Below are 26822 nucleotides of genomic sequence, written 5' to 3' on the forward strand. Positions count from 1 at the left end.
CCTTCACGGTGTTGGGCTGTAAGCACAACCCCCACCTGTGGACGTCGAGCCCTCATACCACCCTTATGGAGTCTGTTTCTGACCGTTTGAGCAGACACATGCACATTTGTGGCCTGCTGGAGGTCATTTTGCAGGGCTCTGGCAGTGCTCCTCCTGCTCCTCCTTGCACAAAGGCGGAGGTAGCAGTCCTGCTGCTGGGTTGTTGCCCTCCTACGGCCTCCTCCACGTCTCCTGATGTACTGGCCTGTCTCCTGGTAGCGCCTCCATGCTCTGGACACTATGCTGACAGACACAGCAAACCTTCTTGCCACAGCTCGCATTGATGTGCCATCCTGGATGAGCTGCACTACCTGAGCCACTTGACTGGGTTGTAGACTCCGTCCACTAGAGTGAAAGCACCGCCAGCATTCAAAAGTGACCAAAACATCAGCCAGGAAGCATAGGAACTGAGAAGTGGTCTGTGGTCACCACCTGCAGAACCACTCCTTTATTGGGGGTGTCTTGCTAATTGCCTATAATTTCCACCTGTTGTCTATTCCATTTGCACAACAGCATGTGAAATTGATTGTCAATCAGTGTTGCTTCCTAAGTGGAGAGTTTGATTTCACAGGAGTGTGATTGACTTGGAGTTACATTGTGTTGTTTAAGTGTTCCCTTTATTTTTTTGAGCAGTGTATATGGTGTGACGACCCTGGGGTTGTCTGTTGTGTTGTGCTGGTTTGGTGTTTGAGTTCCAGGCTGTCTATGGGCGGAGCCAAGGCCAGGGTCGTCAGAAGATGTGGCTCACCTGGTCAGCCTGGCTGAGATGTATTTAAGATAGCTGTCAACTCTGCTCACTCTCTCGCTCTTTTGATTCCCACGGCACCATGCAACACCCCTGGGACACGCCAGTTCTTCAGTTTTGACTTATTATGTAACTTTTCTTTTTGCACTCACTCGCCCATACACTCATGACATTCCTGATAATACTGATTTTGCCTTGCCTTGAAGTTTATGGTTATGTTTAGTTGGTACAATAAAACCATTAAGTTAATGTTTGCGTGAGCTTCCTCTTTGTTACAAGCAGGAGCCAACTTGTAACAATGGTATATATATATATATATATATATATATATATATATATACCAGTTGTCATTGCTGTTGCACAGTCTTCAAACACTTATCTTCAGATATAACGCACACTAGCTGTTCATGTGTGGATTGCCTTGCAGCTGCTTTTAGCATAATTTGGCTCCAGCTATTCCATGATGAGCATTTTACCTGAGAGTTAAGCATACCCTTTGCATTCTGTAATTATAAATCACTTTGTGTGCTGCTGCCAACTTCAAAGGCAAGGTGTGGGGTTTCACCAGCTCCCCCCTTTTACTAAGTTACTCAAGAAAATCAGTAGGAAACGCTCGCCTGCTCTTGTAAATAGACTTTACAGAGCTTATTGTGAACTGCGATAGAGAATTTTTCAAGTAAAACCTTTGATGAGAATAAATGATCATTTCCATATATAGAAAAAAGTATGCGTGTGTGTGACTTTTATTGCTCTTACAGTATGTTTTGTGAAACAGACAAGTGGAGTATTTTTGTCCTGATATGATCACCCATGAAGGGAAGCAGAGGCTAATGCAGTGCTTACTCAGCAGTAGTTGCTAGGGAAGCAGATGTGCATGAGACTGACAGGATTCTAGCTCTGGGTGGGGGCATGTGTCTGTTTGCAAGCAAAGTGTATTTCTGTTTGTGTGTGTGTGTGTGTGTGTGTGTGTGTGGTTCACACCTGCTGTGGTTATAAGAACATACTTAGCATACTGCATGACTGACAATAATTTTACAGCTGCTTCTGCCTCTGATGCACATTAACTGGAATAATTTGTTTATTCTGCTCATCCGCACTGAATATAGAGACTCTATAGAGTCTATAGAAAATATTACTTTTACGTTTCTGAAAGGGTCCCTTTTATACTATTGAAGATAAAATGTTTGGCCATCCTGCTGTAAAATCCAATCTCATCTGAACAACTGTCATCTTTACTGCAGGGATTTTTACTCCTAGTGGTCTCACTCTGTTTGTGTACAACAGATGTTCAGGGCTGAGGAGAATAATCCTAATCTCAGTCAATGCAGAATGTTGTTCTGCATGCCACTGAAGAGGGGATGACATCGTGGATGCTGTGCTGTCTCTAAGCAATGCTGTCTTTATTTTCAAGAGTGCGTTTAGACAGAGCTGTATGATCAGAATACAGTCTAAGCTTGTTACAAGCGATGATGATGATGAATGTGAAAATTGTACATTCTTCTCAATCAGGATCAGTTAACAGTTTCCATTCAGAAACATTTAAATACCCTTTTGTCATGGTTTCATGGAGCCATACCATACTATGTTGCCAGTGATTTCATCTGTTATTGTTGGAGATAAGCATAAATCCAAAGTAAACACGTTACCACAAACCGAGCTGAACAAGGCTCAACTGTGCGTTTCGTCACCACTGAAGATTCAGATGTTGTTATGAAATCCATCAAGCTATGGATGCTATACTTTCAGGTAATCTAACTGGAAGTATTTTATCTTTTCAAAAACCCACTAGAGATATAGGCCCACTGTCTTTTTAAAACAGCCCTCACAATCTTCCTAACTAACACTTGTGAAACATATATCTCCTGAGAGTCATGTATGTCCTCTGAGGAGGAAGAAAAGTGTTGGAAAAGAGGACACTGGGTCATGTGTAAAGCAGAGCCACATGGAATACTAGTGGCAGAGCTAGGCAGCCATCTGTTAATACCAGAAGTCTCTAATTTCGGGGCCAACTTCACCATCCGGCGATGTACAGTAGCCGGCGCGCACCAAGCACAAGAACAAAGTGATATTTGTAAATGAATGAAAGGGAACATTCCTCATGCCTTGCTAGACCCAACACAAAGTAAAGGTCATCTGTCTATCATGTGTTCTTGCTTGGGAACTACAGAGGAGACCATGCTGGGAAATGTCTTGCTTTCTGGTATGCCATTCACACAAGGCCATATGTTGCTTACAGTACAGAATTGCTGAGTAAGCCAAAGAGCATGTCTGTGCCTCGGGATGTTCTTCTACAACATCAGCGACTGAAAAAATTATGTCATAGCGAAGGGGACAGGAATTCCCAAGTCACTTACTTAATTACTTACAATTACTGTATTTAAAGTGGATAAAATCAATGTTTTTATAATAACAATGGATTAAATTGCCCTTCAGTTTGAAAGGGTTCGCTTGTAGTGACAAACCAACAGAGAATAAGCACTTGAATCTCAGTTCCCTTCAGCTCTATGGAGCTTTATAACGTCTTTCAGCTCAGTGTTTTTGTTTTCCTTTCTTGAACTTTATGGACCGTTCAATGTCATGGCTCTCATAGTATTGTTGTCAGGCTGTAGCAGGCAGCTGTTTTCATAGAAAAAGCTCAGATAAACCCAGTGTACACTACCTGCTCAACACCAAACGGCAGAAACAGAAACAAACGGCACCAAACATTTATCAGATATTTTCCTCAGGAGCTGGTGGACCAAAAGTAGAGCTAAACCCAACCCCTAATGAATGCTATTGCTAACATGGCTCCATATCTGCCAAATGTGTAAATAGGCAACAGTTGGCTAAGTTCACCATATCAACTTAAAAGGTAATATGTCTATATTGTGTTTGTATTTCCTGCTGTCAAGAGCCCTAAAAATCAATTATTGAGGGTTTAACTACAATCTTGAGGGAATTTTTCTTCATAACATTTATCACTCTTTTTTTTTCACTCAGCTACTTACTATGTACCCAACAATTACTAAATTAGTTAAACGTATGGCACCACCAGCTCCAACATGAAAATGCTGCTTAAATGTTAATGAACAAACAATAATACTTTTATGTGATCAGAATACTCCACCATTTTACACACATACAAGTTTCTTTTTTGAAAGTGGTAAAAATAGATTTACCCTTCAGTGGATTAAAACAAAACAATCGCTGTTATTCATTTGAATCAATGAATAGTTATTGTGGAATTTGAGAATTCTGTGTCTTGTAGTCTTGCTGTTCTATGGGCCATTATGGCCGGGTAGTCCAGAAACAGTACTTCAGTGTTCTCAGCACCAGAAGTGGGATGGAGCATCATGATACAATATTCTGTCTGTTCAAGTTTGATTTGCAGTCCTTCCACTCTCTCTTTGTCTAAGCATTCCACTTCCTCATTGTATATTTATGGCAACAAAAACAACCTAACATTTGCTCTCCAAACATAGGCAATCGTCTACGTGTCTGTATTCTCAGAATAAGATAAGTTATAATAATTCTATGGTTTCCTTTCGTTTTTTGAAGAGGAGCATGAGACTCATAGATGGCAGCAATAAAACCTCCTTTCACCCTTAGGAGCCAGACTTTTAATAGTACAAAACATCAAACACAAGAAATCATTATCACATGACCTAAAAAAGAATAATAGCTAACTATGAATCTAGAGATTTTGGGAGCACATATTCATATATTTTATGCCATTGTGAATGGTGAATGAGAAATGTCCAGAGATGAGGCTTTGGTATTAGGCACTGGACAACTTCCAAGAACATGTGATGTAGAGAAGCAGGAAAAACAGGAATCCTCTAAACCCCAAAGCCTGCTGGTTTCAAACGAGGTCTGCATGTGTGGGCGGAAGAAAGATGTTATGAGTAGTTAAAGCCTTCCAAACTCTAAACCATGTCTGGGGTATTCCTTGCTCTTCGGGGGATTTTATACGTCTATAAATCATACTGAGCTGGGAAAAGGTTATGAAAACATCACGCTGTTGGCATAGCTTATTAACACAGTTTTAGGACAGTTTCATGGTGGATTGTGACTCTTGTGTGATCTAATGGTTTGAATGGATGATTTATAAATCAATAAAACAGTGGAGCAGTGTGTGTGTGTGTGTGTGTGTGTGTGCTCTATATACAGCCCCATATCTGCCTCACTCACTCTTAGCCAATGGAATAACCCATTTTACACAGCACACACACACACATACTCACACAAACACTGGCAGAATAAAACTGAATGAACGCAGTTACATAATATTTATAGCTTATTATTACCTATGCAAATCCCTTCTATCTCTGTCACTTTCAAAGGTTGGATATGACTGTTACACACAAAAAGGAAACAGGTCTTATGGTGGCTAATGTGTCCCTGAAATCCACATTACCAAAGGTGGCTCATATAACCGCAGTGTGTGTTAATAACAGCAGACATGAGTCATCAGGCCTGTCTTGCGTAACTGCGTCACTTCTCCACCCAACTTGCTGCTCGTACACCACACCCAGATTCATTCACACACTCTGCTCTGCTGCTGCCCAGCCTCCCATTGATGACAGGGAGAGCACTACTCATCCTGTTCCATGCTGCAGACGACAGCTTAGAGCTTATATAGAACTTGGATGGCAGAGCAGTCCAATCTGTGCAATAAAAAACAGGTCAAATTTTAACACATCTTTTCACCTCATATCACCTCTTAATGCAGCATCTTTGGTCAGTGAAGCTGGACTGGAGATAACTGGAGATAATGCAGTCAATGTAGTGTGTTATATTTGTCACTCTGTTGAGAATGGTTTGGCAGGAGCAGCTGTGCTTCACTGCTGATTGGGGTTTAAAATCCCATAAGTAACACAGACCATTAGGACTGAAGTGAGCTAACAGGACCCTCAGGGAGACAGAGAAAGAGATGGAGGGAGGTGGGGAGGCCTTTGGACGCTGTCATTAGTCAGGCCACTGACGTCACCTGCTCACAAAAAACACAGCCGACCCCATTTCACAAAACTATTGAAAGATCAGTTTCACAATTTTATTTTATTTATTTTTTCTTCCTACAAACGATGTTGGAAATGGATGGAAATGACCTCTCATCCTAACATCAGTCTGAAAATCAGAATGGGAATGTGTTTTTTTCCAAATACTATAATGAAGTAATGGTGTATTTGTGGTTATTTTCAAAGATTATTTTGTTCATTTTGTTAACATGAACATTTTATACTCTAAATCACCAGCAGCCTATCATCCTGACTGGACGTATATGTGTTTTTTATAGACTGGGAGAGATTAGCTGTGCCATGAAATCTCTTCATCTTCTAGTTCCTGTAACTGATCCAAACAAACAGATAAGACTGTGTTTTCCTGCTGACATCAAGTGGCCACAGTGCTAACTGCATGACTCCTCTGCTACTGAAACAGCAGCCTGTTCACCTGGGAATGATGCTTTACACAACTAACTAAAAAGGAAGTTATGAATATGTTTTTTATGTTTTGACAATGAATTCCTCATAATAAGGCACTAGAATCTAAAATCACTAACAGAAAAAAGTGCTTACTGTTTTTATTTCAGAATTAAACGCTTGTTGATATGAAATGATTTTTTCCCCTCTAAACATCCAGATATTTCAATGTATTAACACATATAGAATTACACCTGTTTTAACAACAGAACTGTTATGTCTTTGTAGTTAAATAGCATTCTTTATATGGACAAAGGCATCTGATTGTCAACTGGTGTCAGTCAATCCAGATCCCCTAACATGGGCACTAACATGATTAGACATAAATAGCTCCCGTCTCAATAGACTGTGTAACTAGATACTTACAGGGCAACCATGTGGATAGTTGACATGTCCCTCACAAGAGCCAGTATAGAATACAAATTACACAGATAAATCTAACTTTAGGGTAGAGAGCACAGTTTCACACAAATGTATCTTGTTTTGATTTTGCAACAATAATATTTCAGGCCTCATTTGCTTGTTTATTTGCTGTGTGAACAGTAGGGCAGGGCAGGGCAGAGAGACCAGCATGTGATCAGCCTGTAAAATCCTAAGACTGGCAAGGCAAATCAGGAATGACGCAGTAAAAGTGTTGTTTGTTTCTCAATACCAGCTGCCGATTTAGTCTCAGAGTTATAAAGTACAAACTAGATACACTGATGTGATCCTGTCTTGGACACTGTTTCCACAAATAATGATAAAAAACTACAGCAACAAAAGGACAAGATAACATGTCTGCAAGATTCCACAAGCTAAACACTTCTCAAGAATCTCAACTCTATTATTAAACTGAAAAATATGAGAAAATTAAAATTTTAAAAGATTATTCAAAGAAAATGAAAAACTGACAAAAAGACTGTTCTCATTGTTTATTGCATGAGTGCACATTGCAAGCAGACTTTTCATGTAGAACTATGCAGGCATTTGAGGGGCATGGGAGGGGAACAAAAAGTCCTGAGGGAATCTGAGTGATGATACAGAATGTATACGATGTGCACATCAGAACATGTACAGTATACAGACTGGATCCAGTGCGTTGCTCTATTAGTTTACCAGAGCCTGGTGTAAAACTATGTTGACTCATGGATACGTTCTGCTTTGTGCACAAATAAACATTTTTTGCCCAGCTAAACAATATCAGCCTCTCAGTAAGAAGATTTGTAAACTGGCTGTGGCATGTCAGAGATAAGATTTAGTTGGAATCAAATACAAAGTTTATATTTCAAGCAGCCAAACTGGTGTGCTATGTGGTCTCTATAGAAAATATACGTAATTTGGATACATTTACATAAATTCATTATACATGGGCTCCAAAAGTAGTTAAAAACTGTATTTACAACAATGCAAGAGACGGTAGAAAAATACAGAAACATTCAGCCACAGCATTGAACTGAATCTTGCAAAGTCGTTCCATGGTTTCTATCAACGGCATCCAAATCAGCTTCCAGTTTTCCACAGATGATCGTGGAATCACAGAGAAATACAAAAATAACACTTTGGATCTTCTCTTGTTCGAGATTACTCCACTCCTTTCATGAACTCCAAGAACTCTGTAAAATTAAGGAAGACAAAGTTAGCAAACAGCTCCTGAGCCCCAAAAAATTGCTATGAAACTACAAGATGCCTTTATCAAATGTGTGTATTTTTAAGGAATGAATGCTAAACAATAGATTATAGAAAATTTGCATAAATAACTATTTCACCATGTCGCTTCTATCAGTTTAACACAGTTCAAACTCCTCACCATCGTAGTCAATTTTGCCATCATTGTTCTTGTCCCCGTCTTTCATCAGCTCCTCGATGTCGTCCTCGGTAATCGTCTCTCCTGTAGATTCCAGCATCATTTTCAGCTCGTCCAGGTCAATGTAACCATCTGCATTCCTGCACAATCAAAGGATATATCAATCAAGTATATCAATGCACGTAATAATTCAAATTTTAGCTTCACAGATGGCAGTGGAGGAGGTGGTGAGTGTGTGTGACATGCGGCTGATCAGATCCTGCATTGAAGTATTTGAGAATCATCGCTGAGAGAGAAAAAAAAAGTATGGCAAATTTGTTCTTTGATGCTCAGACGAGGTGTCTGGCTTACACGGAGTGGGTGTTTGAAATATTCTGTGCTGTCAGAAAGGATTATGTAGCAAACTACATGCTGTACTCTGCAGAGCAACTTGGCATTTTGTCAGTACTCATAATTGCATGTGGGGAGCATACTTGATTACTAGTCTGTGGTGATTTTCAGATGATAGGATCCTCTCGTTGTAGCTGTTTTGCCAGGCCCATCGTTGTGCCAGTGAAGTGCTCTCAGGTCAAACTCACTTGTCAAACATGCGAAACAGCTCTGCGAGTTCTTCCTCTGACTTCCCTTTGCTGTCGTCCTTCATGCACCTCACCATCATGACCAGGAACTCGTCAAAATCCACCGTGCCACTCCCTGCACACATACAATGCACTTTTATATTATTTAACAACAAGCACTCCACTTCTCTTTAAAGACCCAGTCTATGAACAACCAATATAAACAGAATCTAACCAGAAATTACTCAAAAATCGATTGAAAGGTCTTTTAATTCAAGGACACAAGACAGTAGCTAAGTGTTTATGATTTGTAAAACAAACAACTTATTTTTGATCATTAAGTCAAACTCTCAAATATACATTAATGCCAACAACATGACTTAAATACTGAATCTTTGTCAAACCAATCCAACATGCTATTTTTTGTTTTTCATCATTACATCATATGGAAAATTCAAGACAACTTGTGCATCATCTGATACCCACTTCCCTTTAATGCAGCCTGACATGTCTTGTCGTTTGTAAGATCCTTGAATATCTTTTGACATTAAGTTCAGAGGCTTTGAGCAGCACTTGTCTGCACAACACGACTGCGCAATGATGGACCTGCCAGCAGCTCCGTGGAGACGAAGAGGTCAACAACAACCAACACATCATTTCATTTCTGGTACTGTAGCGCGGTAGAATTTTGATTTACCGTCTTCATCCACCTCGTCAATCATCTCCTGCAGCTCCTCTGGTGTGGGGTTCTGGCCCAGCATCCTCATTACCTTCCCCAGCTCCTTGGTGCTGATGCAGCCGTCCTCTGCATCTTGTACAAAGATGTCAAAGGCGGCCTTGAACTCTGCAACGCCACAGCAGCACACAGGGAAACAACTCTATGTCACCAACAAATGTGGCGTGAGCGTTGACAGGGTGAGCCACACTTTTGCAACAACCTTGCAACATCACGTATGATGTGCAGATTATAATGAACGGAATTCATATTTGAATTTTTGATGCATGCTAAAAGAGATGGATTACATGTGTACAGTCTGGAAGACTTTGTCATTTACGCACCATTTTTTTGTTCATCTGTCAGCTGCTCAACCTGTAAAAAGTAAAAAAAAATATATTGATGTTATGACTATATGTATCAGTTTGAGCAAAAGGTGTATTCAGTAGTGTTTCAGTCAACAAAGGTAATATTTTGACCCCACACACTGTGACATCTTCAACAAAACACAGAACCTGTATATCATATGCGAGAGCCAGTAAGAGGAGGGGTTAAAAATAAACAGACAGGAGGATCAGGAACCACAGATAAAGGACACAGTACACAGTGCTTTAAATTAGCATAGCTGTGGATCTGGCCCAACAATGGAACAGTAATCCTGGAAAAGCTACCACGAATGAGAGAGGGAGACAGCTGCTTATGTAAGAGTTATTGTCTGTCGTCCACTATAAATTAAACACACACACATGCAGACATGCTCAAACCCCCACTCCTGTGGTGATGATATACAAAAAAAATCTGTCTCAACAAACACTTGTAATACACATTCCTGTGTGTTTTTACTGTCTCATCTGCACCGCTCACTTGGGATGTGAGTGGATGGGACAGCCGGCTGACCATCTGGGTGGAGGTGGACAGCCACACAGCTCTCAAGCTCACAGATAATGCTGGAATTCAGCCGTGGGGGGTTTATCTAAACCTGAAGCCCCTTCTCTGGCACCAGAGAACCATGGACAACATGCCAAAATTAGCCACGTGAAGTGGCACTGTACCATTTGAAGTCAAGAATCAAGCAGCAGAGTGCGGGGCAAGGGACCTGTCTCGTCAGTGACCTCCTGAGTGGCTCCTATCAGCTCTGATAGGGCTGAAGTAGGAGAACATCTAGAGACTTATATGGTGTCAAGGCTCTTTTGACATCAGCTGGTGATGGAGGCAATGTGCTGTGTAAGCCGCATCAACAGGGATTTGTAAACCATTCAAGTAATGTCAGATGTCAGATGAACAAACTGATGGGGGACATTTTTATACAACAAATGAATACACAAGAACCAGACTATTCCATATGACGGCCACTTAAATAGAACAGAATAAAATGAAGGTCTTACATTGTAGATCACTGACCATATGTCACAAACTAATAATAAATGTTAGGGATTATGGTTTGTGATCCAAAACAACATCACTCTCATACCAGATTTACTTCACACACATTTTTGGTGAGCATCCAGCAAACTAAAATCACTTCATCAGAGGAAGCCAACCGCACACTTTCAGCTGTATGTGAGAGGACGTACCGCTGCCTTGTAGATGTCGTTCATGTTGGAGGCTCGTCTGGTGCCTGTCCTGATGGCGTCCTGGCTCAGAGGAAGGAGGTACTGTCGAACTCAGGGCAGGACACTGGTCTCATCCTGGGAGGGTTTTATAGCTGAAGCCTGGCGCTGTCTGGTCCCTCCCCGGGTGGACCAGCCTCCCCTCTGTTTGTACTTCAGCATGTTTCCACGAGTGTGTGTCTGTGTATGTGTGTCATTTGGCCAATCTGTCACAATCACCGGGCTCAGATAAAAATGCGGCAGCTCTTAGGGGGCATACTTTGGAATGGAATGAAATGGGGGGGGGGGGGGGGCATGCATGATGAAGCCTAATCTCCAGGGAGGGGGCTACAGACACTCAACATTCCTCTAGACCTGGACCAGAGACACAGAGGGCCCAGGAGGTTGTGTGTGTGTGTGTGTGTGTGTGTGTGTGTGTGTGTGTGTGTGTGTGTGTAGGGCAAGGGTGGTAGAGGAGGCAAGAGGGTGGAGGCCAGGATGGAGACGCAGAGTACAGCCAGCAGACCATGAAGGGAGGAGAAGAAGGAAGGCAACTCCATGGAGTCAGAGCAGAGGAAGGTGTGAGGGGTGTAACTGTGGTTCAGAAAGTGAAAGACCTGATCAGACAGGTACTTGCAATGCAGACTTTTTCATGGCAGACATTTTCACTTGTCATAGAAAAAAAGCACGGGGAAGTAATAATATAATAATATTATATATAATATATAATATAATGCTGGAATTATATATATATATAATTATTATAATAGTAATAAAATAATAGCTCCATTCCATTTAAGGCTTCTAGGGCACAACACCGGGCCCGTGGAACACCTAAATGGAATGCAGCCATTGTTGGTGTTATTATTTGCACCTGTGCCATGTCATGTTAAAATGTCTGCTGCAAAAATTGGTAAGGCAAATCACCTGTTCTGCAGCTGTCAGGGCATTTGCTCATTGTTATATGTAAGGGAAAGAGAGAAAATAAGAGAAATTAAAAGATCCATTCACCCAAGCGAAAAGTCATTTTCTCCTACCTACTTTCAGAGATTTTGACAGTGCAATGAAAGTGAATCAGATTTTGTTTCTGGTTCTTACAACACTAAATATAACATTTTAAACAGTGTGCCTGACTGGATAATCTACAAGCATATGAACAATTTCCACTGGACCTTTTTAATACTGAGGAAATAGTCCCTATGAAAACAGTGTGGAGTGTGTGTGTGTGTGTGTGGTGGTGTGTGTGTGTGTGTGTGTGTGTGTGTGTGTGTGTGTGTGTGTGTGTGTGAGAGAGAGAGCGAGAGAGTTCTGTGGATTAACCAGAGCAGGGGTTTTAAAAGTCTGAGACTGGGGCCCCCCTTCAGACAAAGCTTGGGAAAGCTTGGGAAGCTTTACAAATAGGAACATATAATTGCCTCCACATGTTTAACTACACAAAGTACACCTGCATTTATTTGCATCACATGCACAATGATACTGAAATCATACACATTAGATTTAGCCAGTGAAGAACACAACTCTGCAAGGCAATTCCCACGGTACATGATTCATGAGGATTTGAATTATTACCCTGTATGTGCAACACAGATATAGTCAGCAGAGGGTGCTGTTCACTATATATCGACTAAATTAAATTGTTGCGCAAGGCTGACTGGATATCCAATTTATCAACAGTAGAGGTAGGTGAGAAATCTGGGTCAAACAAACCAAACACTTGCAGACACATTCAAATTGAAGTGTACACAGTGCAATACTTTGCAGCATTTCCCCCCATGTTCTTTTGATACAAGGCCATGTCAATCACTTGACTGTGTGATTCAGACACACATTCACACACTTATTCTCACAAAAAGCTCTCACTCACACACACACTTACACTCACACACACACACAGAGCATGCTGTGGCAGGCAGTGATGAGTGATCATGCTGGTTCATAATGGGATGCTAATGGGGACTGGCACAGCTTACAAGCATCATACAGCCACTAGAGAGAGAGAGAGAGAGAGAGAGAGAGCTTACAATGAATAACATACATGTTCTACTCTTACACAGATAGAGACACAGATCTGACAAGACCTCACATCAGTGCACATCAGTCACATGCAAAGGTTGAGCCTCCATGGAAATAGGCAGGCAGCGAGGTGGGGAGGGGACATGGCGCGGAGGATAGGGGACATGACGCAAAATGAGATTTTGTGCTGGTTTTCCTTGTGTGTTTTCTCAGTCATTCGCCAACATTTCATGATCAAAACACACAGCACTGCATTGTACATTTCTGCTAGAAATGATTCGTCATCAATGGTACCAATTCCATCAGCTCAAACCCAAAGCACATGATGAGTGTACATGGTCAGCCTGACAGATTCGCTTGGATAGCCCCCCCCCCCCCCCCCCCCCCCCCCAGGACACATGCTGTAGTACCAAAGACTGGCACACACATCAAGAAAGCATATGGAGTGGTTTCATCGGAGCCCTCTACCAATTTCTTACAAGGAGGGCTGACGAAGAGCCAGCCATCTCCTCCACACAGCGCAATCACACAGCGCATCTCAAATCCACAATTCACCGCACACCGCTTTTTGAGGGGTTGCCATAGAAACTCTGCTGGGTAGAAGCGGGCAGAAAATGAGAGGAGATGAGCGGGGCTATTTCCCCCTCCACCTCCCTCTCTGCCTCCCTGCCACCACATTTTGTCCTCAGAGTAACTGTATTATTTTCTATTATTTGCCTCTTATACGCAAACATGCACATGTCAAAATTGCATACACATGTGGGGCTCACAATTAGGGTTAATAATGGTCATTTGTGCTCCAGATGCATTCATGCAAATTAACTAAATCCACAAGTCCAAATGATTACATTTCATGTCTCATGCTGAATACTGGAATACACTGCTTTCATTGATTTTATTCTTGCATCTAACCAGGTTATATGAAATGTACATGCACATTATGTTTGATAATCCTACTTAGCATGATAATAGTTATTTGACTGGCTTGTCATTTGAACAACTGAAATTCCTTCATCAAGCAAAATCTTTTTCTGCAGAAAACATAGATTCCAAGCGTGCAACATGTCAAAATGCCCAAGGCGTAACATCTCATGCTGGCAGGACTGAATCAGCTGGACTACATTTGTGAAGATCTACCACTATACACAGCATACATTATGTCAATTTAAATACTCGTGTGTGATAATGATTCGGTTGACGTGCAGCTGAGCTTGAAGCATAGGTCCTATACACTCTCTCTCTCCTCCTATCTGTATCCACACCTCCTTGATTGTCAAGGGGAGCTGAGCCTGTCAGCCTCTCTTTCTTTTCTCTTTATTCGTTCCTTCCTACCTCTCTCTATCCTTTTATTGATGAACGACCTGTCAGAAGCTCCTGTTGTGGCAGGCTGTGAATGCCCGGTATGTGACTGAGAGATACACAGTGTTTTTTTACCATGAAAGCATCTCTGCCTGTCTAGTGAGTGAAGCCCAATCTCTGATCAGCGACAATGTCTACCCAAATTGAGGGATTTGTCTTTAGGATGAGGGAGATGGTAGTCTTCACTTTGCTTCACTGCATTCAGTGGTTCCTTCTGAAACTCTTTGTGCTGAGGCACTCGCTATTACGCAGTGTTCCTTACATCAGAGCTCTAATAAGGCAGTGGCCACATTAGCTCCAGCACCAATAGAGCCACACACTAACTCTCTGCCAGGGGGGCAGCGTTTTCCAGTCCACTTGACCACCAAGTCGCCTACCACCCCTTCTACCCAAACCCACCTCCCCCCTATCCCTCCAACCTCTATAGTAGTGTATGAGGAGCAGTCAAGATGCAGTCTTGCGATTTATCATTGACCAAGCTTTGCAGTGCAGTGAAAAAATCTAGCAAGTGAAATAAGAATAATCACTGTAAAGTTTTTTTCTATTTTGGCTCAGTAATGAACACTGGTGTGTGTCATTGTCCCTATGAGAATGTATGAATGTATGTTATTTTATACAATAATGTTCAGAGCATCATTCCCTTACAGGTAGAAATGCTACCAGTGCAGTTGCTTATAAAAAAATATATCCACAAATACACAGTCACAACATACAAACATATATACAGTTCATAAGCAAACTTCTAGTTGTTAAGAAGGTGAAATATAAATGATATGTTTCCAATTTAACATGGATCTGATGGAGTTGTAAAATGGGGTAAGCTATGGTGAACACAACATATACTGTATGTTGCTATATGTATGTGGCTATACTATATTTTCTTGCTGCACCTATACAGTGTAATGTTGAATAATTGGAGGAAATCTACAATTATTGTTATTATTATATATATATAGCAGTGGGGTCTGTGGGAGAAAGCAGTGCACATGTCAAAAAAACATAAGGGTTAAAGGTATGAAGCAAGTACAATCATTTAAAATGACAATTTACATTTTAAGCCCCTTATGTAGCCTATGCCATGAGTTGGCTGTCTTGGTAAAAAAATATCCATGCACACACACACACACACACACACACACACACACAAACACACACACACACATTTTGGATTTGTCAGTGTCTCTGTCTTCTCCTCTTCCTCTCAAATCGCAGCTCTCTGAAATGGAATCTGCGGGCCCTCAGGGTTTCTGACAATGTTTCAGACATAAGTAGAATGAACAGCGGTATAACTTAAGCACTACTACATTTAAAAAGTTCCATTGAGAAAAAGCAGGTCACAATTTTCACTCTTCCACCCATTATCCCACCACTATTAGATTGCCAGTTGTCTTTCTGAGCTAAATCAAAGCTGAAGTACCACATTTCTGCAGTGAGATTCAGGAGAATGATGATAAAAATTTGGCTTTCATCTAACAGTAATAAAACATAATACATTAAATAGCACCATTAATATTGTAAATGGTCTTTTACCAGTAAATACATAAAAAAATAATTAACATCCTTATGAAAAACTATGTAAATGTTTTTTTTTGTTTTTTGTTTTTTTTGAAAATCATTATTGAATTGTACATCAACAGGTATGAAAGACCTTGTTGGAGAATGCATGGCAGTATACATCTTACAAAGTAACTGGTTATTTGCTTTAACTTAATCCATGCATAAAGCCATGAAAGTGCTCTGATGTTTCCAAAATTAAAAATGCAGCAGGCAACCTCAAAAAGTCATTTGTGGTTTGGGGTGAAATGTTGTATCTATTGCATAGATTGCTGCAAAATTTGGTACTGACATTCATGTTCTCCACAGGATGGATTTTTCATGATTCTTTTGACTTTTCATCTAACACCATCATGAGGTCAAATTTCCAGTATTGTCCAGTACTTTGGTTTTTGACTCAATATCTGCAGAACTGCACTGTGTTTAGAGCTGATTAGCAAAGCTAATATGGTAAACATTATACCTGCTTAGCATCAGCGTGAACATGTTAGGATGCTGACTTTATCATTTAGGTCAAAGTATTTCTGGCTGAATACAGCCTCGCAGATCAGCTAGTATGACTATAGACTGTTGTCCTGGTATTTTGCTATTGGCCAAATTGTGCTCTGTGTTATGTCCAAGAGAAAATGTTTTGAAATGGCTGTGTAACTGGGCTTTGAACAGACTGTCAGTATTAAATCTGCACCAGGCAAGATTCTATGTCACAAAACACCAGTGTAAACATCCTACAGCATGAAAGGGAATGCGAAATAAGTAAGTGTCCCATTACAATCAAGTTATTAATTATTTATTCTATTTTGGTTATCTTTGCTAGAAAAAGAAATTTATAAAAAGCTACCCTGTTTGTTGGTTTTACACTCCTTAATACTGCCATTTGGGGCTTCCAGCATACAAAACTGTCAATTAGTTCAGCCTTGATAGCAAGTAGAGGCATGTCAAAAACAGAAGATCTAAATTTTCTCTATACAAATACAAATTAAAGTGATAAAGAGTAATGGACTCCAGCAGAAACATGATACGTATCTAATTTTATCATTTCATGGACTGCTTGTTTAATCTCACAAATCAAGCAGCTAAAGAAAAAACCCCACCTGATTGCAACTTTGGATGATTCCTGCTTTGCCCTCTGTGAGATGTGGGTCCAGAAGTACAGTTTTATTTGTTATACAATTTATGGAACTGTCTGGAAATGAATGCCCTCCAGATGCTCATTCATAAGATAAATTGGCCTGAAATGCATTGGTCCTGCAGACAGTCTATGTCTCCCTTTGTATGTCTCACTCTCTCCCCTGCTTACATGCGGAAACACACTCAGACAAAATACACACATACATACACGCACCTCCCCGAATGCCCTCGTGTTCTTCCGTGTCATTCGGGGTAGCAGTACGCTCAGGCTAAAAGAGGGAAAAAAAACACCTTTGCATCTGTCTGTGTAGCTGAAGTCCAGCCTAGGGCCTCCTAGGCTTCAGTGAAGTGTGCTGTGATTTGACAAGGCCAGTGACAGGAGGCACTGTAAATATCCGGCTGTCATGTGACTCATTTCATGGCCTCAAGGAACCAACGAAAGGTCAATGTTTCCTGATGCCATTGCCAACAACTAAATTAAGTGACTTCATCTCTTGCTCATGCGTCTGTCCCATTTTAGGAGATGGATACATTGGAGGTGTTGCATCACGCTGCTCAAACACTGCAATGATAATTCCAATTTCTACTAGAACTCCCAGTAAGCTTCCATGCATACACACACACACACACAGGGTTTGTTACACAAGCTCATCTGCCTTCTTTAGATGTGGATATGCATATAGCAAAATGCACACCATCGGGTATGTGGCACGCACTCACAACCTCTGGGTTTGTCTTCATTCAGTGATTCTCCACAGCTTCTTTCATAAAGCAAATTGTGATCCATGTTCTTTATCCCAACGCAGTGCAAAAGGTTAAATTGCATACAGTGCCTTGCGAAAGTATTCGGCCCCCTTGAACTTTTCGACCTTTTCCCACATTACAGGCTTCAAACATAAAGATATAAAACTGTAATTTTTTGTGAAGAACCAACAACAAGTGGGACACAATTATGAAGTGGAACGAAATTTATTGGATATTTCAAACTTTTTTAACAAATAGAAAACTGAAAAATTGGGCGTGCAAAATTATTCAACCCCCTTAAGTTAATACTTTGTAGCGCCACCTTTTGCTGCGATTACAGCTGTAAGTCGCTTGGGGTACGTCTATGTCAGTTTTGCACATCGAGAGACTGAAATTTTTGCCCATTCCTCCTTGCAAAACAGCTCGAGCTCAGTGAGGTTGGATGGAGAGCGTTTTTGAACAGCAGTTTTCAGTTCTTTCCACAGATTCTCTAATGGATTCAGGTCTGGACTTTGACTTGGCCATTCTAACACCTGGATATGTTTATTTGTGAACCATTCCAGTGTAGATTTTGCTTTATGTTTTGGATCATTGTCTTGTTGGAAGACAAATCTCCGTCCCAGTCTCAGGTCTTTTGCAGACTCCATCAGGTTTTCTTCCAGAATGGTCCTGTATTTGGCTCTATCCATCTTCCCATCAATTTGAACCATCTTCCCTGTCCCTGCTGAAGAAAAGCAGGCCCAAACCATGATGCTGCCACCACCATGTTTGACAGTGGGGATGGTGTGTTCAAGGTGATGAGCTGTGTTGCCTTTACGCCAAACATAATGTTTTGCATTGTTGCCAAAAAGTTCGATTTTGGTTTCATCTGACCAGAGCACCTTCTTCCACATGTTTGGTGTGTCTCCCAGGTGGCTTGTGGCAAACTTTAAACAAGACTTTTTATGGATATCTTTAAGAAATGGCTTTCTTCTTGCCACTCTTCCATAAATGCCTGATTTGTGCAGTATACGACTGATTGTTGTCCTATGGACAGAGTCTCCCACCTCAGCTGTAGATCTCTGCAGTACATCCAGAGTGATCATGGGCCTCTTGGCTGCATCTCTGATCAGTCTTCTCCTTGTATGAGCTGAAAGTTTAGAGGGACGGCCGGGTCTTCATAGATTTGCAGTGGTCTGATACTCCTTCCATTTCAATATTATCGCTTGCACAGTGCTCCTTGGGATGTTTAAAGCTTGGGAAATCTTTTTGTATCCAAATCCGGCTTTAAACTTCTCCACAACAGTATCTCAGACCTGCCTGGTGTGTTCCTTGTTCTTCATGATTCTCTCTGCGCTTTAAACGAACCTCTGAGACTATCACAGAGCAGGTGCATTTATACGGAGACTTGATTTCACACAGGTGGATTCTATTTATCATCATTAGTCATTTAGGTCAACATTGGATCATTCAGAGATCCTCACTGAACTTCTGGAGAGAGTTTGCTGCACTAAAAGTAAAGGGGCTGAATAATTTTGCCCAATTTTTCAGTTTTTTATTTGTTAAAAAGGTTTGAAATATCCAATAAATTTCGTTCCACTTCATAATTGTGTCCCCCTTGTTGTTGATTCTTCACAAAAAATTACAGTTTTATATCTTTATGTTTGAAGCCTGAAATGTGGCAAAAGGTCAAAAAGTTCAAGGGGGCCGAATACTTTCGCTACACGAAAGAAATTATACTTGAAATCAAAAGGGCAGTAACTTTGGAGCATCTGTATTTATCTTGCATACTTTAATTTTTCCACTTCTTAGTGCTAATGCATTTGTACTTATGTGCAAAGGCAACAAAACGTTTCTGCTGGTTCTGAGACCACAAAAATGTTATGCACAAGGAGACAAAAAAATGAAACAGTCCTGTTAAACAAAGTAAGTTGCTGTTTACATGTAAAGAAGCCCAGAACCTGATACATTAATACATTAAGAACAGTCAAATATAAAGTAGTCTGTTGCAAGGAAATGCAAAGCTGAGAAAGGGAGCTATAACTAGTGGGTGTTTTAAAGCAAAGAAAAAATAGATGCTGACAAACATCCAAAAACCCTAACGCCCCAAGTGGAAAAGCCCCTAATTGAATATCTGCCCATGTGCTAAAACACTCATCATGCTGATTAATTGTGCAACTTTAAATACATTTTCCAGTCCACCACTGGTCTATGCCTGTGAAAAATCTGATGCTCTCTAAATAAAATGTGGTTTACTTTGTACAGTTTACTGTGCCATGGGGATACATGGGAGATCACGGAGGAATTAAGTTATTTAGAACAAGCAGCCAAAGCACACAAGCAAGACTGTTAATTCATGGGTCTTCCCTTGTGAGGCTGAGGGGTGACAAATCTAACCAGTTTGGGATTTGTCTGTAAAGCTTATAGCCAGTGTTCTAATAATGCAAAAGAACACATACAAAGTGGGTTAGCCTTTTTTCTATAGTGTCAAAAATTCATTTTTGCAGGCAGTCTACTGGTTGCAGTGCAGTTTCAAAATAGATAGCTGTCTTTAATTTAAAATGTAATTCTGGCAGGCTCTGGTCATGGATGGATTACTGAATGGGCCTACCAGGCACAGGCTCAGGGACCCAAGTGTTCAGACGGCCCCTGGGGCAGAGACTCAGGTAGTATAAGTGAAATTTTTTGTAAGAAAGTCAAATAACTAAGTGAAAAGTAGGGCGGTTGGATTAACTCACTCTACTCTATATGGAGTACCTCAGGGGTTTGTTCTTGTCCCTCTGCCTTTCTGTCTTTATATTTCACCTCTGGGCCATATTATGTGAAGTCATGGAATTAATTTCCACCTATGCTGATGATACTCAGCTGTGTGTGCCTACAAAGCAGATGATCATACACAAATTAGAGGCCTCCGTGTCTGCTCTGAAAATGTGGATGTCACGTAACTTCCTGCTCTTAAATTCAAATAAAACTGAGACGCTGATCATAGGCCTAGCACGACATAGACACCAGTTTAATCACCAACAGTAACTCCTGACAGCTGTATGATGTCTCAAAGTTCAACAGCCAAGAACCTATGATCTTTGATCCTACAGTACCCTGTCTATTCATCAGCATATTAAAGAAATCCCCAAGACTGCCTTTTTTTCACTCATGCAACACAGCTAAAAGCCTGTCTTTTCTGTCCAAGGCTGATGCAGAGATCCTAATTCACCCCTTTGTTTCATTCAGACTTAATTACTTTAGTTGTAAAAGTCTTTAAAATGTGAACGCTGCAGCTAGAATTTGGATTACTAGAAAATCTGACCATATTACACCAATTTTAGCTTCCCCTCATTTGCTCCCTATCCATGTTAGATCAGACGTGCTTCTGGTGACTTACAAAATTTAAAATGGGCTCGCCCCTTCATACCTGTCTTATCTCCTTAAACCTTATATTCCATCCTGTGCTCTCCGCTCTCAGAATACTCCCGCCTGTCCCCAGAGTTAAAAAGAAGTTGGCTGCAGGTCCTTTTCCTGTCATTCCCCCTTCCTCCGGAATAACCCGCCCACTGACATCAGACAGTCCGACTCTATTGAGTATTGTCCAAACGTGAAACTCACCTTTTTGCCTTAACTTTCAGTTAGTTGCTTATTCTTTGATTACTTCAGACCTTGTACCTGTTAATCTATTGAGCCTAATGCTTATAGTCCATGTTTGTCCTGCCGACGAGATGCTGTAAACTTTCTGAAAATAACTTCATCTCTCTAACCCTCTGTTTGTTTGATGTCCTACATGCATGAGTATCAAAGCTATGTGGCTATCTCCCTCTCTCACTCTTTATTTTCTCTGTGTCCCCTCTTTTTGCTCAGGCTTCTCTGCACTGTACCGTCGAGTGTCCTGGGACCTCTCTCTCTCCCCTGGCTGTCGGCGCCTCATTACAGATGTTTTGGATCTGGATCTTCCTCCTCCAGGAGATTCTTTCTCTCCCTTGTGTGCAGGTTGTCCTTGTCTCTCTTTCTCTCTGTGAGTTTGTTTTTCTTTCTCCTATCTGTGTGAATGTCAAGCTTCAGCTTTGCCTCTTGCCTGTTTGTGTAGCTCATGTCCTGTCAGTTTGGCAGCTCCTGGAAGTTGGTCAATACAGGATCCATATTCATCATGTACAAGTATATTTACAATTAATCTATAATACTGTCATACTGATTGTCCATACTGTAATTTTACTATGTTAGTCAGTTCTCTACACACGACATCTATTGCATGTCTGTTTATCCTGGAAGAGAGGTTCCTCCTCTTTTGCGCTTCCTAGGGTTTCTTCAAATTTTCCCTTTTAAGGGTATTTTGGGAGGAGTTTTCCCTTATCTGTATCTAGGGTGTAAGGATAGAGGTCAGGCAGTGGCCTGGGGTGGCACAAGCCCCTGACCTGATTGGCCACTCCAGTGAAAACTATGACCGACTCTCATCGGCTATCTTCCCAGTAAGAGGCCTTAGTTCAAACCAACTGTTTGATGAGTACAAAAACCTCTTCTTTGTAGTGTCTATTTATCTAATATATATATATAAGATACTTTAATGTTAGTAATTAAAGTTATTAGTAGTGGAGACAGAAATGGTAAATTAATGAAATTCTGGCATATGTGTGTGTGTCTGTGTGTCCCAGCCCTGCATAAGTCAGTGCCAACCCAGTCAAAATAGTCTGGACATGCTACTGGATAGAGTGTGTCCTGCTGTACAGATAATAAAACTACTTGAGGCAAGTTTGTGCTAGTGGGTTATATAAGTAAAATGGACTGAACTTGACCTTTTTTTTTGCTCCTGATCCCAGTTGGTGTCCTTTAATATTGAATATCTGCCCATGTAAAGTTAAAACTGAATATGTTAGACAGTTGCGTAGTTCCACTTACATATTCTATATTGATTTGTGTTCTAGCACCACCATGAGGTTCGCGTCAGCTGTCCTTTTTGTTCAGTGTTAATTGGCATGCTAAATTATAGGATTGTGATCATGATAAACGATTATACGGGCTAAACATCAGCATGTTAGCATCATCATTGCAAGCATGCTAGCGGACTGATGTTAGCATTTAGCTCAAAGCACTGCTGTGCCTGAGTACAGCCTCACAGAGCTGCCAGCATGACTTAGTCTTGTTAATCAACAGCAAGACATATGAACATTAAAGAATTATACAATTTAATTGCCCTTACAGACATCGGTCACCCTGGCCCCATGGTAGATGACACAGAGACAGCTGGTGGAGACAGTTACAATGCTCATAAATACTACAATACTAGCACTTTTGGTACTAGTACCAATGATAATTGTATTGATTAATGTGACCATATATGCTTTACATCCTAAGAAATGTCACAAAGAAGTTAGCTCTGAAATTTCCTTAAAAAGGAGAATTTTTAAACATAACATGTCGGGGAAAGGATGAAATGGTTTAGAATTGGTTTTATAAATGTCTGAGGAACCTCATCCTTCCAATCAGTTTTCAAAGTTGAACAAATAAAATAAAAATGCACATTACATTGTGTGTCTCTGTCCAGGGGAAAGCTTGTCCTTGCATATAAATTTTCTTGCAGCTGCAAAAATGATGAATTTGTCCACAATCTGAGTTTGTGAAAATTGTTTTGGTTGGCCAAACATGTCAGTCCAGATGTTATTTTCTCCTCTGAGTCCGAATCTACACTGTCTCAACAACACGCAAGTTAGTCCTAACACTACCTCATAAATGTTAAAATACTGTAGATTGTTGCACTGCTAGATGTGGATTTGTAAGAACAAATGACTTATGAATCATTTATCAAGGACATCATTTATTTATTTCATTGTTCACTATTTGCTGACTACACATTCTGGGGAAGCGATATAGACACAAAATATTACCTTGCAAATATATATTTTCTCATTAATTATGACAAACCTTTTCTTATTCAACCCTTCCAGTATACTAATTTCTTTGACGGTGTTTTAGATGTCTACCAAGTAATGCCAATGACAAGTTAATACACATTCTTTTACATTTACATCAGAACTTATTTTTGGCTCTGAAATTAAATGATTATCATAGTGTTGAAACTTGTGATAGTCATTTTAAGTCAGTTATCTAGTAAATATCCACACATTGGAGTAGCTGCATTCAAACAAGTCAGGCAAGTTATTCATGTACTGAGCTTTTTTTTTCTTTTTTTCTTTTTGGCTTTTGGCATTTTTATGAAAAGATGTCAGACGATAGCAACAAGCAAAACTAGACTAGAAGGAGGTATTAATGGGGTCCAAGGCTCCTGGCCCCTTGCAATGACATTGGAAAACATTTAATAAAAAAATAGTAGTTTGGGAAATTTTTTAGCATATTTTCAATTATTTTACAACAACCTATTGGCTGATTGGTGCCAAAATTACCACAGAGCCTCAGTGTGGCAAGGCCCTACTACTGGCCCAAGTCACATGTTAAGCATCAAAATTCTTTTCACAGTTGACCATGAGACTCCACAGATTCTATGTGCAACGTTTCGTGTAGATCTGACTCTCAGCCTTGGAGGAGTTTGAAAAAGTAGGTTTTGCATATTTCATCATTTTGCAACAAAATCGCCACCTAGTTGCCGATAGGCTCCAACTTTTGAGCCTCGCTATGGCAACGGAAAGTACTGACCCAAGTTTCCTGTTAATCGGACAGACCTATGTGGAGATATGACATCACTTATTGTTTTGACCGTAACCTACAGGAAGTTGTTTCTTTATAACTTGCAAATGTTTTGGATTATTAAAATTCTTTTAATAACTTTCAATCATGGGGGTCAATAGAGTCTATGTGCTCAACTGCAGGTCAAATCCGCTGCCTAGGAGAAGATCAAAATAGTAGATTTAGAACATTTCACAATTTTGCAAAGAATATATATTGGCAAAAATGAGCTTGGCCTATATCAAGAGATGCAGCTCAATTCAGGTGTTTGAATGTGCGACATACTATGTGAAAGTTACTGACCAAAACACATTTACCTTGAAAATAGCACCACCTGCTAGTGGACGTGTTATTTTTTGCAACTGAGGTGTGTGCAGCAGTCTATACCTGTGAATTTCACTTTCATACGGTGTAGGCTGCAATATGGCGTTTACCAAAAGAAGAATGCAAATAAAAATCTGAGAAATTTCAATATGGCTTTCCTAAAAAATGAGTTTGTGATTATGCTGCTTTCCTGGTAAATTTCACAAGGTTTAAACTATCTCAAGACGCTGTCGCACAGGCTTCATTTTCACTTGCCTATGTCTAGGTTGTGTTTACCTGTGGGCTCTGTTCTCCAGCTGATTCCAGCTTATCTCAGGTTAACAGTGTTAGTGCTGACCAGGCTGATGGTGCCACTGATTACAACCATCTTTTTCTTGTAATTAGCAATTACTGAAGCTCTACTCCAAGATTTTGAGGGGGTTGAAGAAGTTGTTTGGGATGGATTAAAGCTGACATCAATGGCAAATGCAAATTTGCTTCTCCAAGCTTTATGTAAAAGCTCTGAATTGGGAGCTTAGCTGGGGAATTTTGTCCACATACTCTCATCCATTCTTGTCAGTGCTGGAAGGATTGCGTGGTCTCACTGATGGGTTGGACGACCAGCTCCCTCAGCTTTGAAGCTGATAAACCTTTTAAAACCATGACAAATATTCTCCTGCAATTTTGCCAGAGGAGAGGCAAAGAAATGAAATAGGTAGAAGGCGCAGGAATATGAAAATTTTCTCCATCCACCTCAAACTCCCCGGCCACGTTTTTCTTTTAAATGCTGAGGTGCTTACTCTTGCATAGCTTTGAACTTATACTACAGTGATTGTCTCTTCTGGAGCCATCTTTTAGATCTTAAAAAACATTAACTGAATGATCAATCTGGCATCAATACGGCAGCCAATAATAGCCACTAATGTTACAACTTGGAGAAATGGGGAGTGTTGTGGAGCAGCGATCAGGCAGCATTTAACTACACAACCTCCATGTCAGTGGCGGACATGGCTGCATGGCAGAAGTTAGGCAGCAAGGGTGAGACATCCAGTCAGTTTCCATAGTGATGTGGTTGAATAGAGGGGATTAGCAGGGGCAGTGTGGGGAGAAAAGATTGCAAGCTTCTGTCAAAGCTTGCATTTAAAGAGCTCTATGTTGTGGTTCCCTCCTGTTTGGTGATGCTGGTGATGGACCCTTCGCTTCCCTTCACTCCCCACACTTTCCCCTGACGCAGACATGTTAATGTGCATTAAAACTGTGGTCTCCTTTTCTGTGGTGGTTTCTCAGGTGTACAATGTTTGATGAGCCAGTTGTTCACAGTAGCATATGAATCTAGTGCAAACTGTGCAGCCAAATCTAACACAAAAACATTCAGAATGATCTTGTTGGTTTTAAATGACAAAGCCAGATATTGTGACATGTATGCCATGAAAGTGCTCATTTGCTGCATGATACACAACTTTTATGTAGTCCAACTTTCAATTTCCTTTTTTCTTAGTACATACTCATAAACCAGATTATAGTGTATGGATTAATTTGCCTTTTAAATCTGCAGAATGTGAAGGTAAACATAGTAATTTTAAGAATGTAATGCTTTGTTATGGCTAAATTATCTCAGTCAGAGTACATTTCCCCTAAATAAAAAAGCAGTAATATGATAATAAATCATCTTGCCCCCAAAGTGTCAGCAATTTGATTATTGTGGGTTTGTCATTCATTTGCAATCAAATTGCTTTAATCCTATTATTTATATTTCCATATATTACTCTGTAACCCTGGTTGTAATGAGGACCAAGCAAAGAACACAACAGAATTATGGGAGCTGAAATTCAACTCTTAATTGCAGGAGATGCAGTATATCAAGAAGAAGCCAGTGACAATTCAATTAATAATAATTCAAGGTATTATACGATACTCTACCTTTGACACACTGAGATTTATTTAGTCCCTTTGCTGAAGTATTTTATTAACATACATTGTAACGGAGACTGAGTTAAACTCAAGCAGGTAGAAGTATAGAAATACTAAACACACTGTTCTCTGGGCAAGCTTTATATCCCCCTTTTTTCTAGAGTCATCATATGTTAGAAAATTCCTCATGCAGGAATTTTCTAACATATGAATGAAGTGATGTCTCCTTCCAGACATGTTTTAAATTAAAGATTCAGATCACTGTACGCAATGTTTTT

The 26822-nt window shown here is 40.4% G+C and overlaps 1 protein-coding gene across 1 annotated transcript; it reads right to left on the minus strand.

The window, feature by feature from the left end:
* Positions 1-7139: 7139 nt before the first annotated feature.
* Positions 7140-10896, minus strand: tnnc1a (troponin C type 1a (slow)). Its single transcript, XM_038723843.1, has 6 exons — positions 10873-10896; positions 9643-9673; positions 9281-9427; positions 8605-8719; positions 8030-8166; positions 7140-7835 (listed from the first exon to the last, which is right to left on the minus strand). The coding sequence occupies exons 1-6, from the start codon at positions 10894-10896 to the stop codon at positions 7804-7806; spliced, it is 486 nt and encodes a 161-aa protein (XP_038579771.1). The 3' UTR covers positions 7140-7803.
* Positions 10897-26822: the final 15926 nt, after the last annotated feature.

Source organism: Micropterus salmoides, unplaced genomic scaffold (assembly GCF_014851395.1).
Source record: "Micropterus salmoides isolate LMB-PRFRI ecotype aquatic unplaced genomic scaffold, ASM1485139v1 Ms_hic_scaffold_16, whole genome shotgun sequence".
Lineage (NCBI taxonomy): Eukaryota > Metazoa > Chordata > Actinopteri > Centrarchiformes > Centrarchidae > Micropterus > Micropterus salmoides.

What these genes read in the sequence shown, in the direction of transcription:
- tnnc1a (XM_038723843.1), bottom strand. Translation starts at nt 10,896, where the DNA reads ATGAACGACATCTACAAGGCAGCG. An exon ending in ACGACATCTACAAGGCAGCG is followed by an intron (nt 9,674 to 10,872) that starts GTACGTCCTCTC and finishes TACTTTTTACAG; the next exon opens with GTTGAGCAGCTGACAGATGA. An exon ending in TGGCAAAATTGACTACGATG is followed by an intron (nt 7,836 to 8,029) that starts GTGAGGAGTTTG and finishes TTAATTTTACAG; the next exon opens with AGTTCTTGGAGTTCATGAAA.